The sequence below is a fragment of the Gallus gallus genome, chromosome 18, assembly GCF_016699485.2.
Source record: "Gallus gallus isolate bGalGal1 chromosome 18, bGalGal1.mat.broiler.GRCg7b, whole genome shotgun sequence".
Lineage (NCBI taxonomy): Eukaryota > Metazoa > Chordata > Aves > Galliformes > Phasianidae > Gallus > Gallus gallus.
In genome coordinates, this window is record NC_052549.1 from 2,280,624 (window position 1) to 2,297,156 (window position 16,533).

At 53.1% G+C, this 16,533-nt stretch overlaps 1 protein-coding gene across 3 annotated transcripts; it reads left to right on the forward strand.

Moving 5' to 3' along the window:
• Positions 1-9,866: 9,866 nt before the first annotated feature.
• On the forward strand, positions 9,867-15,374 carry PIRT (phosphoinositide-interacting regulator of transient receptor potential channels). 3 transcript variants are annotated; one of them, XM_015295242.3, is made up of 3 exons: positions 9,867-9,979; positions 10,425-10,569; positions 13,691-15,374. In XM_015295242.3, exons 2-3 carry the CDS (start codon positions 10,567-10,569, stop codon positions 14,111-14,113), a joined length of 426 nt encoding a protein of 141 aa, XP_015150728.1. In that variant the 5' UTR covers positions 9,867-9,979; positions 10,425-10,566; the 3' UTR covers positions 14,114-15,374. The 3 variants fall into 3 exon arrangements, with proteins under 3 accessions (XP_015150728.1, XP_046758047.1, XP_046758046.1); XM_046902091.1 differs by having other exon boundaries at positions 10,430-10,569; XM_046902090.1 differs by lacking the exon at positions 9,867-9,979 and adding an exon at positions 10,171-10,348.
• Positions 15,375-16,533: the final 1,159 nt, after the last annotated feature.

Consider the following 16,533-nt stretch of genomic DNA (forward strand, 5'->3'; position numbering starts at 1 on the left):
GCAGCTAGCAGCATAGGAACCAGCTCTCACTTTTGTTCTGGCAGCTCCTCTCCTGGCCATGACCCAGCTTCTCCACGGATGGATGCAGCAGGAGCCCCAGTCCATCCCCTGCATGCCTGCTGCTCGCCTTTCCCCTGGTGCTGACTTCCTTGACACAGCTAATTTCCCAGAGGAGATGGATTGATTCTTCATGACCACTGTGGATTTAATACACGCTATTTATCACCCAGCTTGTCACTCAAATGGAAGAAGTGTGTGTCTGCACAATATATATGCAAAAATCTCCATTGCGTTTAGTTAATCCCCTGATGGCCATCAATAAATTTCAGGGATTTGGAAGCCTTTCAGGAAGAATTTTAAGAAGTAAACTGTTTGCATACATATTTTCCTTGTTGTTGCTTAGATTCTCACTGGCCCCTCCCATTTAAAAATGTGTCAGCCCACAGCAGCTCTCTTGTTTTAATTATGTCAGTCTGCCAAAACAGTAGACATCGGCCTGGTTACATCAGTCTCACCATCCAGAGAGAGGAATACATCAGAGGAACATCAGTTATAGTTGTTCTGACGTCAGCACGTCCTACAAGCCGTAGTCCCATGAACTGTTCAGTCCCAAATGCCTGCAGAGCTGTCCAGGGTAGGACCTGTGCTGGGTCTTCTGCAGCTGGCAACGAGCAGAGTAGCACTGGGCAGTGCACAGCAGGTCTGGCTCCTCCAGTAAAGCTCCTCAAGCCTTGTGCAGGGGCCGCAGGGCATTGGGACAGCAGCTGCAGGCACAGCCGGGCCAGGATTTGCCAGGCCCTGTGTTTGCTGAAGCTAAATGAGGTAACAGGTTAAGAAGGGCACACCAGTCGTGGGGATGCTTTTGTCCTGTACAAAAGCTTGGCATAAAGTAGGTCTCTGAGTACAGACCGAAGTCTGCCTTGTGCACAGAATGGTCCTATCCAGATCATGTGTAATGAGCTGAGGCTTCCTGGAGGATGGGGGCCATCTTTTTCTTCTTGCTCTGCTGTTATACGCACAAAAACATCTGCTTTTGACTGCTGTTGACCCTGGATGATGTGTCCACACAGTGTTCCCAGATGTCTGAGTGCAGGGGGATTTCAGGCCTCCTGGGTCCCCATCCTGATGCACTCAACTCAGTGTACCCCAGGGCATGCAAGGGAACAGAGGGTCAAGACTGCATGAAACACACTGGGTGGTTGGGCTAGATGATCTTGGCCATCTTTTCCAGTCCTGGTGATTCTATGATTCTGTTACTCAATGAAACCTCACTGCATTAGAGGTTATCAAGAGTTTTCTTATATTTTCCCCAAAGATGCAGTCTCTGTAGGGTCTGTACTTCAGCACTACTTGAGCCCTGTCCCCCAGCCCCCACCCCTCAAGAACAGCCCCACCATGAGGCAGATGAGTGCCCAACTTGACCCAGACACTTCATCCATTTCAGCCTGGCCCAGCTGAAACTGCTTTGTCCCCATGACTCATCAGATGCTGCTTCTTTGTTTCCTTGTAACCGTCCTATTTCTGTGCCACAAATACCTCAGCAAAGTCGTCTGCTGTAAGTATTGCTCAATAATTCTTATGGAGACTTCTGAACTTTGAGGTTATTCCCAACGGATCTCTTTCATCACAAGCCCTTCAGAGGGAAAGCCTAAAAGAGCACTTTTTTGGCTCCTTGTTAGGAGGAGGGGACTAAAGCCTTGTATATATAGGAAGGATGAATAATGATGTTGAGATAGGGATATCTGGACAAACAAACACTGAATATCTGAGATGTTCGTACCCTGGAAACTTTCCTGTGAGCTATCAGCAGTTTTCTTCCTACCTGAACAATGAACACATTGCAGAGACTGGAGAGGTTTTCATTTATAAATGCAACACTCAGCTGGCTCAAGATGCCTTCAGATGAGCTTTTGCCTCAGTTTCCATCCACAGAGGCCTTGTGAAAGGATGCAGTGCGTTGTTCCCAGCAGTGCGTGAGGAACAGCCCCCAAAGATCCTGGCACCTGTGGTCCCTCCCACCGCAGTCCTGTCCTGCATGGCACAAAGAAGCCGTAGGAGGACACGTGAAGGTCATCAGCATGGAGCCTGAGCTCACTCTGCAGGAAGAAAGAGAAAAACATCTCCAGAGACTACAGCAAATTGCCACCTTCTTCCCAAAGGCTCCTGTGAAACACTCGGAAAAGTGACCTCATTAATTAATGAGATGGGTTGACGCTCTCTCCGCACACTCCACTTAATTGCAGTTCTGTCGTTCCCAGTGAATTCTTAACGCCATATCGATTATCCAAAGTTCTGTTCGATCAATAAAGCAATAAACCATGTATGCTTAAAAAAAAGCCATTAAAAAGATAAATACATGACACACTTTAAAGAAGCCACGTCCTCCTGCAGCCCACTTAGCAGCTAGGAGCAAGCCATGGGTAAATATGTGTTAGCATCCCTGCTTAATTGAAGTGGATAATTGTCTCACAAATTTGTTTTAATCCCTAATCCACGTACCAAGTAATTCCATACAGAAACCATTCCAAACCGTAATGCCCTCAGTTTTCCTGCCTGGTTGCTACATGGACAATGGTGACAGGAGAGCAGGGTGAGAGAAGTCCTGGTCAGCAGGTCAGCCTACTGCCTCAGGGGCTGGGCAGGTGGGATTCCATAAGGACAAGCCTACCTGGGAAGCTGCAGAAATACCACAGCACCGTCGCTGAAGTTTCTTTATTGCCTAAAGGCAGCTGTGACCAACTCCATGCCATGGAGAGAGCCCTCCTCAGCCCTGGATGGATCTGCTGGAGCAGGAGCAGAAAGCCCATGTGAGCCCATCCCTCTTCTCCCCTGCCTTATAGCCCATGTGCTGATGACCCTCCAGCTTTGACTCTCCTTGATCATTCCCACTGAGCATCCACCAACACCTGCAAGGCCCCCAGAGCACATCCCTGCTCCTGTTCTTGTGGGATCCACATCCTGTAGCATCAAGGAAAACTCACATCCTCCTAGCAAGCGTTTGAGTGCTGTCTCTGTTCCCACCAGTCTGTCATCCTACCACGTTCATGCTATCACCCTGGTGATGTGGATCAGGGCAACGATTATCACATCCAGCTCCTCTGCAGCCCAACATCTGAGATTCATCTCCACAGCTGTAAGTGGTGCTGCTGGAATCTGCTACTGCATGGAGGTCACCTGTGGAGGTGGGATGCTCGGCAAGAAGTGCCCAGCTCCCATTTAGGCCAAGCCTTCTTCTCCTTTAGAGAAACAAATGATACACATTTGTAAGACACAGTATTAATTGGATGGTAACAGCTCCCCAGGGCTTCCTGCTAGGAAGGATTCGAGGTAAGAGCTGGGAGCTTGGAGGAGAAGAGGAAAAACATTTCTGGGTTTGGGGTAGGTTTTTTTCTTCTTCTTCCCTTTTTTGTTTTTCTTTTCTTTTCTTTTTATTGAAAACATTGTGATTTAACAACTGCAGGCCTTGTTGAGCATAAATAAATAAATAACATGGAGAACTGGGACACACTAAGCTCTGTGATTGCATAAATATTCAAGCTGCGAGAGAAATATAAGATTTCAAAGGTGCAAACATAATTATGGAGTTGTTATCTATCCCCCATAGTAATTCAAACATAAAGAACATTTCCGTGTCAGCTGGTAAGGGATCCAAGTGAAAATCTGAGATGCTGAACCTGGAAAACGTGGCATCCAGCCATACAGCAGCGTGGGGTGATGCTCACTCACACCACCTGGAGGAACAGACCATGGTGGGCTGGGACTGGGGCAGGAGCAGTTGCTGTGAGCTGAGGGGTGCTGAGACCTCCCCTGAGCAAAGCCAATAACACTCGTGGTATGGACACCTCTCCACCCTGACCAAGACCCCGCAGCCAGTTCAGGGGTGAAAACCTGAGCGTCTCTGAGCATCTCCACTGTGCTGCCATGGAGGGTGGTGGCTCCAGCAAGCTGGAGGTCTCAGTGTGCTGCATGGCCATTGTTTGCATCCAAATCCCTTCAACCCCAGTATTTTCCACTCTGGATCTGCAGAAAAGTTGATCCTTACTGATGCAGAAGCTGGGGGTATGGGTCGGAGCTGCAGCAGGACACTGGCAACAGGGAAAGCAGCAAGGAGGTAGACTCAGGCTCACCTTGCTCTTTTGAAGGAGATTTCAGTGGCAAACAACACGGAATGAAGCACCCACTTTCCAGCTCTTCTTGTCCCCATGCATGGCACTTGTCCCTTTCTGGGACTCTCCGCGCTGACATCTGGTAAGCAAAGGCTGAAGCTGCTGACAGCTCACCACGAGCTTCCCCAGCCCTTCTGCTGGTGCCATTGGTGAGGGGCAGAAACATCTCCCAGATCACCACAGTGCTGGCTCTCCTGGTCCCCGTGGGGCAAGTGCGATGTTGCTTATGGAAAAACATACCTTTATTATCATGAAACCAGATTTATAATTGACTCCGTGGCAAGGAAAGCAACATCCTCACCTTGCTGAGCACACACTTTGCACCTGCTGCATGTGCCACTGCTAGAGGTTGGGTCTCAGCTGCACCCTAGGGGAGGGAGGTGATGTGCAGCTGGATGTTGGCATGCTCAAGGCTAACTGGTCACCCCCTCTTGGGCCATGCAAGCTCCATTTGCCATGAAGAAAACACCTGGGACAGGGATGCTGTTTCCTGGACACATGGGATAGGGATGCTCGCATAGTATGAGTCTCAGCCTGCAAAGCAGAGCCTGTAGAAGTGATGCCTGCCTGCAGCATCACAGGTTGTGACACCAGTACTACTGAGGAGCGGGGAGGAGGGTCTGAAAAAGGCTTCTGGGGAGGGCAGACTCTCCTGCCAGATTCCTGTACTGAACACAGCACTCCTGAAATGCCAGTCTGGAATTCAGTTGCTTCTGAACAAAGATGCAATCACAGCATCCTGATAGGGTAACAGCACCATCTACTGCTGCAGGGTCCAGAAGAGCTTCCTCCTGGTCCTTAGATGTGTGATGTTTTCTTGGCCTGGCCATACCCTGTAGCAGCTCTTCATCCATGTGCTGCACATGGGAAAGTGACCTCCCATCAAGAGCAGAGGTATAGGTAGAGAGGTTCCACCCCAGATGGAACTGAGTACAATGGACATTCAGGAGCAGAACAGCTTCCCTTCTTCCTCCCCTCCCCTCCCCTCCCCTCCCCTTCCCTCCCCTCCCCTCCCCTCCCCTCCCCTCCCTTCCTTTGCCTTCCTTCCCTTCCCTTCCCTTCCCTTCCCTTCCCTTCCCTTCCCTTCCCTTCCCTTCCCTTCCCTTCCCTCCCTCCCCTCCCCTCCCCTCCCCTCCCCTTCCCTCCCCTCCCCTCCCCTCCCCTCCCCTCCCCTCCCCTCCCCTCCCTTCCTTTGCCTTCCTTCCCTTCCCTTCCCTTCCCTTCCCTTCCCTTCCCTTCCCTTCCCTTCCCTTCCCTTCCCTTCCCTTCCCTTCCCTTCCCTTCCCTTCCCTTCCCTCCCCTCCCCTCCCCTCCCCTCCCCTCCCCTCCCCTCCCTTCCTTTGCCTTCCTTCCCTTCCCTTCCCTTCCCTTCCCTTCCCTTCCCCGTCCCCTTCCCCTTCCTTTTCCCTGTCCAGACACCTCCTGTGCAGGTCTCTGCTCTCTCCCACTGAGAAAGAGCCTTGGCTTTATTGGTTTAACCCAAATAAAGGGATTTCTCACATTATTTGTGGCAAAGTTGGGAATTTGAGCTGCAACATGCAAAGCCCAGATCACAGATCCCTTCTACCTGTCTACATGAGTCTTGCAGACCCCTGCGTGGGCTTGCTGGAACCCAGGAGCATTGCTTAGGTGTAGACACTAATTTGGGGGTAGGGTGTTGTTGTGGATGGATGTTCCTATGCCATTTACATTCCTGAGGCTAGGACAGGAGGTTTGGACTCCTGACACCCCCATCTCACCCTGGTTCTATTGGAGACGAAGGGATCTGTTTTATTCCCTATTTGCTTCTCTTGACTCCACCAAAATTGGAAAGGACTTTTACCTTGGACCTCAAACACCACCTCCATGTTTGCCCTGGGCATAGGTGGATACTGCGTGAGAAAGGATCATGGATGTAGGGCAGGAAATTGGAGGAGATGTAAGAGAGTTCCCCTAGGCATGGAGCACTGAGCAGGTTCATTGCATGGGCATGGCAGGACCATGCAGCCTTCCTTTAGGAAGTGGTGGAAAGGGACCTTCCTACTCCCTCACTCTGGTGCAAACAACAGGGCCTCCTGGGAAACCACCAGTTGGAGCAGAGAGCATAGAGCCTCACTGCTGATGCTTAAGTAAGGTGCATGGAGACTGCTTGAGGTGAGCTGGAAAAAGACAGAGGCTATCCAGCTGGGACATGGCTGGAGGGAGGGGCAGACATGAGACCTATCTCGTTCACTGCTGAAATGAATGTCCTTGCCCACTTTTTAGGCAATGAGTTAATGCTACGGAGGCCTCAAGAGCCCAGAACATATCTGCCTTTCAGAGAGTTCATACTGGCATGGGAAGGGTCAGAGGAGGGCTGTGGGTGACCCTCCATCCTCAGGGCACACTGTGGCTATGATGGATGTAGTCTCTCAGGGCACAAAGAGCTGATGCAGAGCTCTCCATCAAGCAGCAACACCAGCAGTAGAGCAAGAGGGATGACCTGGCCAACAGCACACACCAGCTAGAAGATGAAAATCAAACCATGAGATGGAAAGGGCTGGAATAGCCCCTGCACAGCAAAGCGGAGCTGCCCAGTCAGGTTATGCAAGCAGCTTTGTGCCATCATGTCCACAGCCACCTCCAAGACAAAGGAGATCCTGCTGTGTGCCCTTAACTGCTGCAGTGCTAGATATCTCCTGCCTAATCGGTCTTATATCCTATCCCACCCTACCCCACCCTACCCCACCCTATCCCATCCTATCCCATCCTATCCCATCCTATCCCATCCTATCCCATCCTATCCTATCCTATCCTATCCTATCCTATCCTATCCTATCCTATCCTATCCTATCCTATCCTATCCTATCCTATCCTATCCTATCCTATCCTATCCTATCCTATCCTATCCTATCCCATCCCATCCCATCCCATCCCATCCCATCCCATCCCATCCCATCCCATCCCATCCCATCCTATCCTATCCTATCCTATCCTATCCTATCCTATCCTATCCTATCCTATCCTATCCTATCCTATCCTATCCTATCCTATCCTATCCTATCCTTTCCTACCATCCACCATCGTGCTGCTGAGCACACCAATCCAGAGCAATGCAGGCGACCACAAGCACCTCTGAGGTTGCCTAAGCTGCTTGGGACTATCAGAACATATCACTTGTGGCTGCATGTTGCCTCCATCCCAGCCAGGAACAGGTCAATAGGCTCAGTATGTCAGCCCTGACCCATGCACTTGTTCATTTGGGACACAATGGCTGGGGGGCAATGAGACCTGTCCTGGCCAGGAGGTGAGTTGGGCCTCAAGTTCTTACTGGCTGTCACTGCGTGGTTTGGTGACCACATCTCATCACCCAAAGGGACTGACAGTTGAATGAAATCCTCACTCCCCTTTCACCAAGGAGAAGTCAAACAGAGAATGCAAGGCACCCAAGGTGACACCACCCCACAGGGCTACACACAGGGAACCACATCACCCCATGCTCTGGTTTTGGCTGGGATAAAGCTAATTTTAGCTAGTATGATGCTGTGTTTTAAATATGGGAGAAGAACAATGTTGATAGCACACCACTGCTTGAAATGTTGCTGAGCAGTGCTTACATTAAGCCAAGGACTTTCCAGCTCCTCGTGCCGCCCTGCCAGCAGGAGCTGGGGATGCACAAGGAGCTGCGAGGGGGCAGAACCAGGACAGCCGGCCCGAACTGGCCAAAGGGATGTTGCATAGCACGTCATGCCATGCTGAACAATACGTGTCGGGGTGGGGAGGAGGGAGGGATCTGCTGCTACTGCTCAGGGACCGGCTGGTATCGGTCGTTGTGTGGTGTGCTGGGCATTGCTTGTTTTGGATAGATATATGTATATAGCCACACACGTGCATATGTATATATTTATTATTATCATTTCCACGTCCAGCCGGACAGCCGCACGGAGTCCCGCCGTCCCACGGCCCCACGAGGTGGCAGCAGGCACACACGGACGGAGCCGCGAGCAGCGGCCAGGTCAACCCGCTCCGAGCATGGGGCTCTACGACACCTGGATTGGATGGGCTCCCACGGGTGGGGTCCTTCCTGGGGTCCCACCCCGGGCTGGTTTTCTCTCCCAGCACCCTCAAAAAGGGCAAAGCAGCGAAGGTTCTCCCATCACTCACGGATGACCCACTGAGATGTTCCCCATCACACAGACATACCTGGGGGCACATCCTCTCTCAGCCTCAGTGTCCTGGCAAAACTACTTTGACAAAAAGGGGACCCCGTGTTCCAAATGTATTTCTAAACGTGGCCCATGTTCCAAAAGTACTTCTGATTGTGACCCTACCTGAGCCTGGCACTGTGCCCCTGCCTGCTCTGTCAGTCCCTGGACAGGATGCAGGCACCAGAGGTCCTGCAAGGAGTATGGGGTGAACTTGGGGGGCTGAAATGAAATGGAGCACACGATGGGAGAGGGCTGAAGCACAAGGCTGGATGCTCCCGGGGGGAAGAACCAGCTCTGGTCAGGCTGGAGCTGGTGCAGGAGCAGAGTGGGAATTAATCTCGGCAGAGGGGCTAACATGAAGATTTCCCATCTCTTCCTTTCTTTTTGTTCTCTTTCCCCCCCCCCCCCCCCCTAACTGTTTCTTTAAGACAAATAATCTACTGTTTTGAATTTGGACTAGGAAATCCAAATCCCTCCCAGTTCTAAAGAGCATTTTCAACAGCTAACGCTCCCAAAATACCAGGCTCCTCTGGCTGCTGGCTCTCAGATTAAAGGGCAGTGGAATCATCTCATTCCCCAGGGCTTGGCCCTCGTGCTCAGCTAACACACACACCTCCCATCAAGAGCTGTGGACAGTCCTGACAGACCACAGACAAGGATGCTGAGCTCATCTCACCTCTGCCCTGGTCTGTGAGCCCACTGACCCTTGTTGATGAGGTCCAAACCGGACCCGTGTCTGGCCAAAGCTCTGTGCAGAGCCAAGCTGAGGGACCCCACTTTGCCAGACACTCCCTGATCTTCCTGCCTGAGCTCCCTATGCCCCACTGAGCTGCATCCACCCACAGCCCCTCTGAGCCTTCCTCCTCTCCTTCCAACCCCATGCACTGCCCTGGGATGCTCTGCACTCATCCCACCCATTCCATCCCACCCCGCTCCCTGCCTGCATCCCCAGTGTAGCTCTGGGTACCACTATGGCACCAAACCAAGTAAGAGCCCGGAGGGATGGCCACAGCCCCATCAATGCTGCAGCCACTCCTGGTCACCAGTGATGCCTGTGTCAGGCTGGATCCCTTCCCTGCAGCAGGTGGATTCACAATGATATAAGAAGGTTTTAAAGTACGTCTGTGGATTCATCTTCCCTCCTTCTTCTAGTAATGGGCTCAGGATGTTAATTAATAGCTAACTGCTAATGTCTTGCATCCATCAAATGTCTCAGCAAGGAGCCTCCAAGTGTTTTGCAGACACTGGCTACCATCCCCTGATTGCAAGCACAGCAACCACAACCCAGAGAGGCTACAGGGACTCGCTGATGCTCAAAGCCTGGGGCAGCATCCCCAGCCCTGCTCCAGCAACCGACCCACCCTGCTCCTCCTGATACTGGACTGCCTCCAAGCTGCAGCCTCTTAGCAAACCCTGCAGGCAAGCTGCCTATAAGTCAGAGCCCAAGGCGGGGAAACAAAGAGTTAACCAATATCCTGATGGCCTGGTGAGCTCATCAGAGCTGGGATATGCTCCACCGTTCATTAGACTCAACAGAGCCCAGTAGACAACATCCGGAGGGCTGCAGGGCTGAAGGTGAGCCTGGGTGAGGAGGACAGGGTGCCTTGCTGCAGCCATTCCATCTTTGCCACCGTCTGCCCTCCCCCTGTAAGTAGGACGGATTTCCATGGGTTTGGTTCTGGGGTGGTGGATGCAGCACAGTAAGGGTGGGGGTCATCCTTTTGCTGAGCCCCAGAAAGGCGTTCAGGAGGGCTCTTTGCTCACCAAGGCCCTGAGCACATCGGTGGGGCCAGCTGAACTCTGGGCGATGCCAAGAAGCTGCTCCCAAGGGATGCAGGAGGTTGGGCCCAACCCGGCTCCACTACACCAGCAAATGGACACTGGCTCCAGCTTGGCTTACATCCCGGATGTGGTGGGGCTTGGAGGCGGTGTGTGATCCCCTGCTACCAAGCCTTGTTTCCCCAGCCCTGTTCTCAGAGCAGAGCCAGCCTGTCCACAGGGCCAGCACCGGCCATGGTGGGGTGCGGGGAGGGCAGGAGGGAGGATGGGGCTGTAGGGTGCTTTGTGCTGACGCACCTCCATCTTCTCCCAGAGCAGAGCCTGCTGAGCCCAACGGGATCCGTCCCTCTCTGTGCTCACCCATGGCGATGGGAAGAGGGGCACCCTGAGCTCTCTGCTGCTTCTTCTGTGCGTCGGGGGATGCTCGGTGCAGTCAGACGGGAGCAGAGCTCAGCATGGTGAGTTGGCGCTCGGTCTCCCCAGGTCCCCTGTATGACCCTCACTGCCCCCTCTGCTGGGTGCTCCTCAGCCCCCCTGGCCATGGGGATCTCACAGCTCTTGCATTCCTCATTCTGGGAGAGCCCTGGGGATGCTGGCTTACTGATATGCACCTCACTCTAATTACATTTGAACCCGATTGATAGATGCTGAATTAAATTTGGCTGAGGCATGGCATCTCGACAAGTTTCTGCTACGAGCATGCATGTGCCTGTCCATGCAGCCTCCTTCCCCAATCACTCCACCATCCCACGTGGGCTCTCCGGAGCATCTGGTCCCTTGTCCCAGCAAACATGATCCCACAATTGTCCCCTAGGGGGTCCTGTATAGAGGGTACAGCCAAGAGTCAGACTGAGGCACCTCAGGACATCAGGAAAAGCCATGCCCCAAAAAATGTCCTTGTCTGGGCTGGGGATGCTCTGTTGTTCCTGGAGGGAACAGTGGCAGCAGTTAGGTGTTGAGATAAGAGGGATGTGTAAGAAGCTCCTGAAGAATCACAGCTGCTTCCCCATGGGAAAAGGAGATGGGCAGGCTGGGGACCTGTGGGACTACACCCAGCCTTAGCATGTCCTTGGGTGGGAGCAGGGCCTTCCAAAGGGCTCAGTCCATACCTGCAGGTTGGTTGTGGCACCCCAGGTCCTGGCTGCTCATGTGCTGCTCTCAGACTCTGAGGTGTCAGAAGGATTTTTGGCCTCTGTGGCTGCAGACAGAGCAGAGAGCTGCCCCTGTGTGAACACAGAGATGGGCAGGAAAATTAAATCACTTGTAACGGGATTTATTGGGGTCCTCAGAAAATGGGATTCTCAAACATCACCGTGCAAAGCACTGGGAGAGCAAAAGGGGAGAAACAGCATCACTCAAGGTTCCTCCTTCTGTCGGGGATAGAGAAAGACCCCAGTATGAGCAGTGCCTGCAGGAGCTGGGGTAGCAGCAGCAGCCAGCCATGATATCTGAGATGCGCTCTGGAGGCATTTGCAAGGCAGCAAATGGTCATCTGCAGATGCTCTCCTTACAGCAATAATTATTCAAAATGTGGGAGAAACCTGATAGCATTATCCTGCTGGGCTGCTCAGTACGAGCATCGCGCATCTTCCAATGTGAGCACATCTGGGATGAATTAGGGATGGAGTATGGAAAGAGCAGGAGCTGAAATCACATTAGCTCTCCCAAGAGCTGCAGAAACATGCAGAGCTTGCAACCAAACTCCTGGCCACGTGTAGAGAGTGAAACCCTTCTTGAGCAAACAGAAGGGAACTGCGCAGCACCTCATGCAAAGTGCTATCAAAACGAGCAGCGTCTGAAAATTGTGGTGAGAGGAATGGCTATGCCAGAAAATAAAAGGAAAAGCACATCCAGTCTAGTGCAAATGCAAGCCTGGAAGGAAGAGTGAGGTTTTCTGCAGGAGACTAACATTATATCTCTGCGAAGTGGAGAGGAAGGGTATCCCGATGGCAGGCAGGGCATCGATAAGTAGGGAGCTGGGCAGGGTGCTGGGAGCTGGGCAGTGCTGGGGCTGCAGACAGGGACGTGGGCAGCACAGCAGGGCTGAGGGCAGGCTTCCAACCACAAAGCTGAATTAAAATTATACAGTGGCTTGAACATAAAAACTCTCCACAGTGGATGCTAGAATGAGAAAAAGACAAGAACCACCATGGCTGTGGAGGATGAAATGTTGGGAAGAGACTCACAGGAGGTCATAGCAGACCAGGATGGCAGGATGAGTCCCCTGCTCTGCCCCATCTCTTCTGGTTTGACAGAGTAGGGGAGAGCTGCAGATGGGAAGGATATAAGCACTGAGCTCTGCTTTTAGTTTTTGTTTGTTGGTCCAATTTTTGCAAACCTGAAATGGCACAAAATATGTCAGTGCCACCATGTCTGCATTTCTGCAGCAGTGCTTGAGTGTTTCAGCAGTGGGGGTAAACAGAAAAATTACATCAGAATTAAACCACAAACCTGGGAAAGGGACACAGGTGAAAGGAATAAGGGAGGTGTCAGCACCCTGGGGTGGGCACAGGGCCCAGCACAGCCCAGCTAGGGATTACCCGCTGGTAATGGCCCATGGAGGGACCATTAGGACAGCAGCTCTGGAGCAGCTTTGTATGTGTGTGTGGCTGCACCGACGTGGTGCGAGCCCTAGCATCAAGCAGCAGCAGCAGGAAATGGGCTGGAGGCACCGGGCTCATCTCCTCTGCACCTCATCATAGCCGAAGCAGGATGCAAACCTGCAAACCCAGCTTGATAGCACCTGTGGTGCACGTCTTCCTGGGAGCAAGCTCTCAGCCTGCCGTACCCAAGGGCCTGGGTAGGGTTTTAGATGAGCTGCTCTGGATCAGCATCAGGCTCACAGCCTGCTTGGTGCTCAGAGCTGAGCTCAGCAGGCCCAGCCCTGCAGCACACTGGACCCTGTGGGCGCTCCCTGCCAGCTCCACGTCCTGCTTTCCCCTGCTCCGATGAAACAGTGGTTAACATAATGCACTGCATTTCCCATTTATCATAATGATTTCCCCGTGCTAAAGTCATGCTGTTTCTGGGAAAATGCATTTCCTCCTCGAGTAGGTGAAAATCTAATGCAGGGGCAGGGCCCCTGAGAAAGCCACAGGGCTGACCCCAGCACCACAAAGCACAGCACAGCGTTTGGCATGTGCTGAGATTCCTCCTGCAGCACCCCCAGACCCACCCCTGCCATGGGCTGTCACCCCCATTCCCCCCAGCTCAGGCTGCCCAGGGGCCACCCATGGCCTCAGGCACCTCCAGAGATGGGGCACCCACAGCTCTGGGCAGCTGTGCCACGGCCTCACTGCCTCTGGGTAAAGAAGCTCTAAGGAAGTGACCTGCCCTGGGGTAGGGGGTGGGCAGTGGCACTCCCACAGCACCCTCAGCCCTCCTCCCTGCAGGATCCAGTCGCCTATTCTTAAATGTGGTGCTCATATAGGTGTGATGCTCTTCTCCCTGCAGCGAGGCACCAAGCTGTCCCCAATCTTTGACTTGGCCAGGGGCATGCACTCATTGATGACTAGATGGACAGCACTCAGTCCATCCTCCAGCACCAGTCCTCTGCTCTTTTGCTTTTGTCCACCCTAGGTCTCCTCCTCAGATCCCGCTGTCATGGAAAACTCCCTCTCAAGCCCTAATGGGAGCGAGAAGTCCCCCCCATCCAAGGAGCTGCTGACCAGCAACACGGCCAGCACACTGTGCATCAGCTCCCGCAGTGAGTCTGTCTGGACCAATACCTCCAGGAGCAAGTGGGACATCTACCACAAGCCCATCATTGTCATGTCCGTCGGAGCAGCCGTCTTCCTCTTTGGGACAGTCATCACCACCCTGTCGTGCTTCGAATTCGAGAACAAGGCGGTGTACAAAATGTGTGGCCCTGCTTTCCTGTCCATGGGACTGATGCTCCTCGTCTGTGGCCTCGTCTGGATCCCCATCATCCGCAAGAAGCAGAAGCAGAGGCAGAAGTCACAGTTCCTGCAGAGCCTCAAGTCCTTCTTCTTTAACCGCTGAGCACCCCCCAGGAAGGCTCCCACCCCACTCCCCACGTTAGCCATAAAAAGAAGCGTTCTCGTGTACTCTCCTTAGAGGAATTTATCCCAGTCCCTGCCCTATAAGATGGAACATGCTGTACCGCCCCCCAGCATGAAGGTGACCTTTGTATTTTGCCCAGGGAACACCAGAAAAAAAGAGATCAGGACAGTATCCCACCTGGGAAGACCTCAGCCCAGCGAGCTGTGGCTCAGTGCCTGGAGCCCCATGCAGGTGAGAACCCAGCACCAGGGCCAGGCAGGACATGGCTCAATGCTGATCAGAGGCAGAAGAGGGGCACAGGAGAGGAGACCTGACCTGCACCTCCACGCAGCATTCCCACCCCCTCCCATGGATCACCCCCTTAAAGCAGGGGGACATTCCTGGGAATGAAGACAGGCTGGCAAAGGGATACAGCAGCTCTGCAACACCCTGCTTTGTATTAGGACAGTGGGCATCAGCACAGAACAACCTCCTTTTGGTTTGGGTGCCACATCCCTCAGGAGCTGCCAACGCAGACATGCTGGGAGCTCCGGATAACACCAGGAGACCCACTGAAAGTAGAGGTTGATCTGCAGACATGGCCCAAAGCGCCCACAGTTCCCAAAGTCTCATGATGGCCGGGATGCTCCCCCCGGGATGGGGATAAGGTTAGCAGTGCTGTATGATGGGGAGCAGATGAGGCAGCTTCTGGCCCACAGCTGGCACAAGATGCATGTGCTCGAGGAACACATCCCGCTGACCCAGCTTGGCTGTGCCCCGAGTTGTGTTTCTGTGCAGTGCACACGTGTCCCCTGCTGGTGCCAGCTGGTGAATGGGGTGTTGGAGGTGCGCGGTCTGGCAGCAGACCCAGTAAACCTCCTCCTGCTCCTCAGCCATTCATCCCGCCGAGCAGTGCTCTGCTGTTATTTTTGGTGCTGGCTTGGCACCAGACAGGTTCTCTATTGATTTGACTGCAGTGGGCACAGGCTCACCCCAAGCTTCTGCCCAAGGATGAGCTGCAGCCAGAAAAGTAGGTGAGCAGCAGGGCTGGCATGGAAGAAATCACAGAGCAGTATGAGGGATGGGGGCACTGAAGGGGTCTTGTTCTGCACATCTTGCAACCAAGGAGACAGCTGGTTAAATGTCAATGGGATAAGAAATCACTGAGATCAGAAATGTAACAGGATTCCATGCTGGTTATTTATAACAAGAATATTTGGTTTAATTAAAGCAGAAATACACCAAGGGTTTCACCTTGCTGATGTGGTGCTTCGTGCTTGCTGCGGGAGAGGAGCTGGCTGTCCCTGGGGCATGACAGGAGACAGACCAGGAGGGCTGAAGCCATGGGTTGGGCTGGGGCTCTGTGCTGGGGTCTGCCCAGAGACCCCTCAGGTGTGAAAGGGTGCACAGGTGGCACAGGAAGGGGTCAGTGGGGGATGGAGACTGCACAGATGAGGATTAGGGCAATAGTCCAGGGGTCAGCAGAGCTTGGGTCTGGTTGTCTGAGCTGTAGGGGACAGAGAGGTAAGGGAGAAATGGTAATTTAAGGCAGAGCTGGATTAGCAGGCTGAAGCTGAAGGTGCAGACAGAAGCCCAGCAGCAGAGTGGGAACACTCCACTTCACTGCATGAGAGATCAATGCCTGAGTGCTACCCAGAGGCTGGGTGGGATCTGCGTTTATGCATGCAGTGCAAATTAGTCCCAGTGCTGGGAAATGCTGTTCACAAAGGCATCACTGGAAGCTGACACCAAGTGCATGCCCTGACACAGCCCAGCCAACATCACGGGGCCTCCGAGGAGGAAAATCTCGTCTCTGTGCTGTGCCATGGGATCAGAGAACCTCTGTGTCCCACTGCCATGGGAGGTCTGCAGAGATGAGACTTGCCCCTGGGTTCAAAGCAGGGTTAGGACAGCAGATCCCTAAAGGGATGATAAAAACAAGGGGACATCAAGCACTGTGTTGGATGGCCGTCCCCAGGGCCCCTCCCCCTGTCACTGCTGGGGCAGCGCATGGCTGAGGCACCCTAGGACTGCACACAGGGTGCTGATGCCTTCAGGTCGTTTCCATGCATGCAGAAAGCACAGTTTCACTGCTCTCTGTGCTCTTCTCTGCTCCTCCTGAAGCCCGTTTGAATCCTGCTGGGATGCTTCGGATCAGAACAAAGAAACCAAACACATGTTGAGAAGAAAATACTGGGTCAGGAAACAGCAGTAGTCCTGCCCAACTCTCATTAAAGCTAGATCCAATGTGATCTGCTTCTGTGCTCTATAAAAAGAGCAGGAAACGCATTCTGAAATTCACTCCATCTGCAGAACAGTTTGGAGGGGAAATGGTCCCCAGTGTCTCTGGATGACCCCAGTGCTGTGAGCCCAGAGCAGGGGGGATGCTCCCCAAGGCGCTCCCCTCTTGGCACCCCACA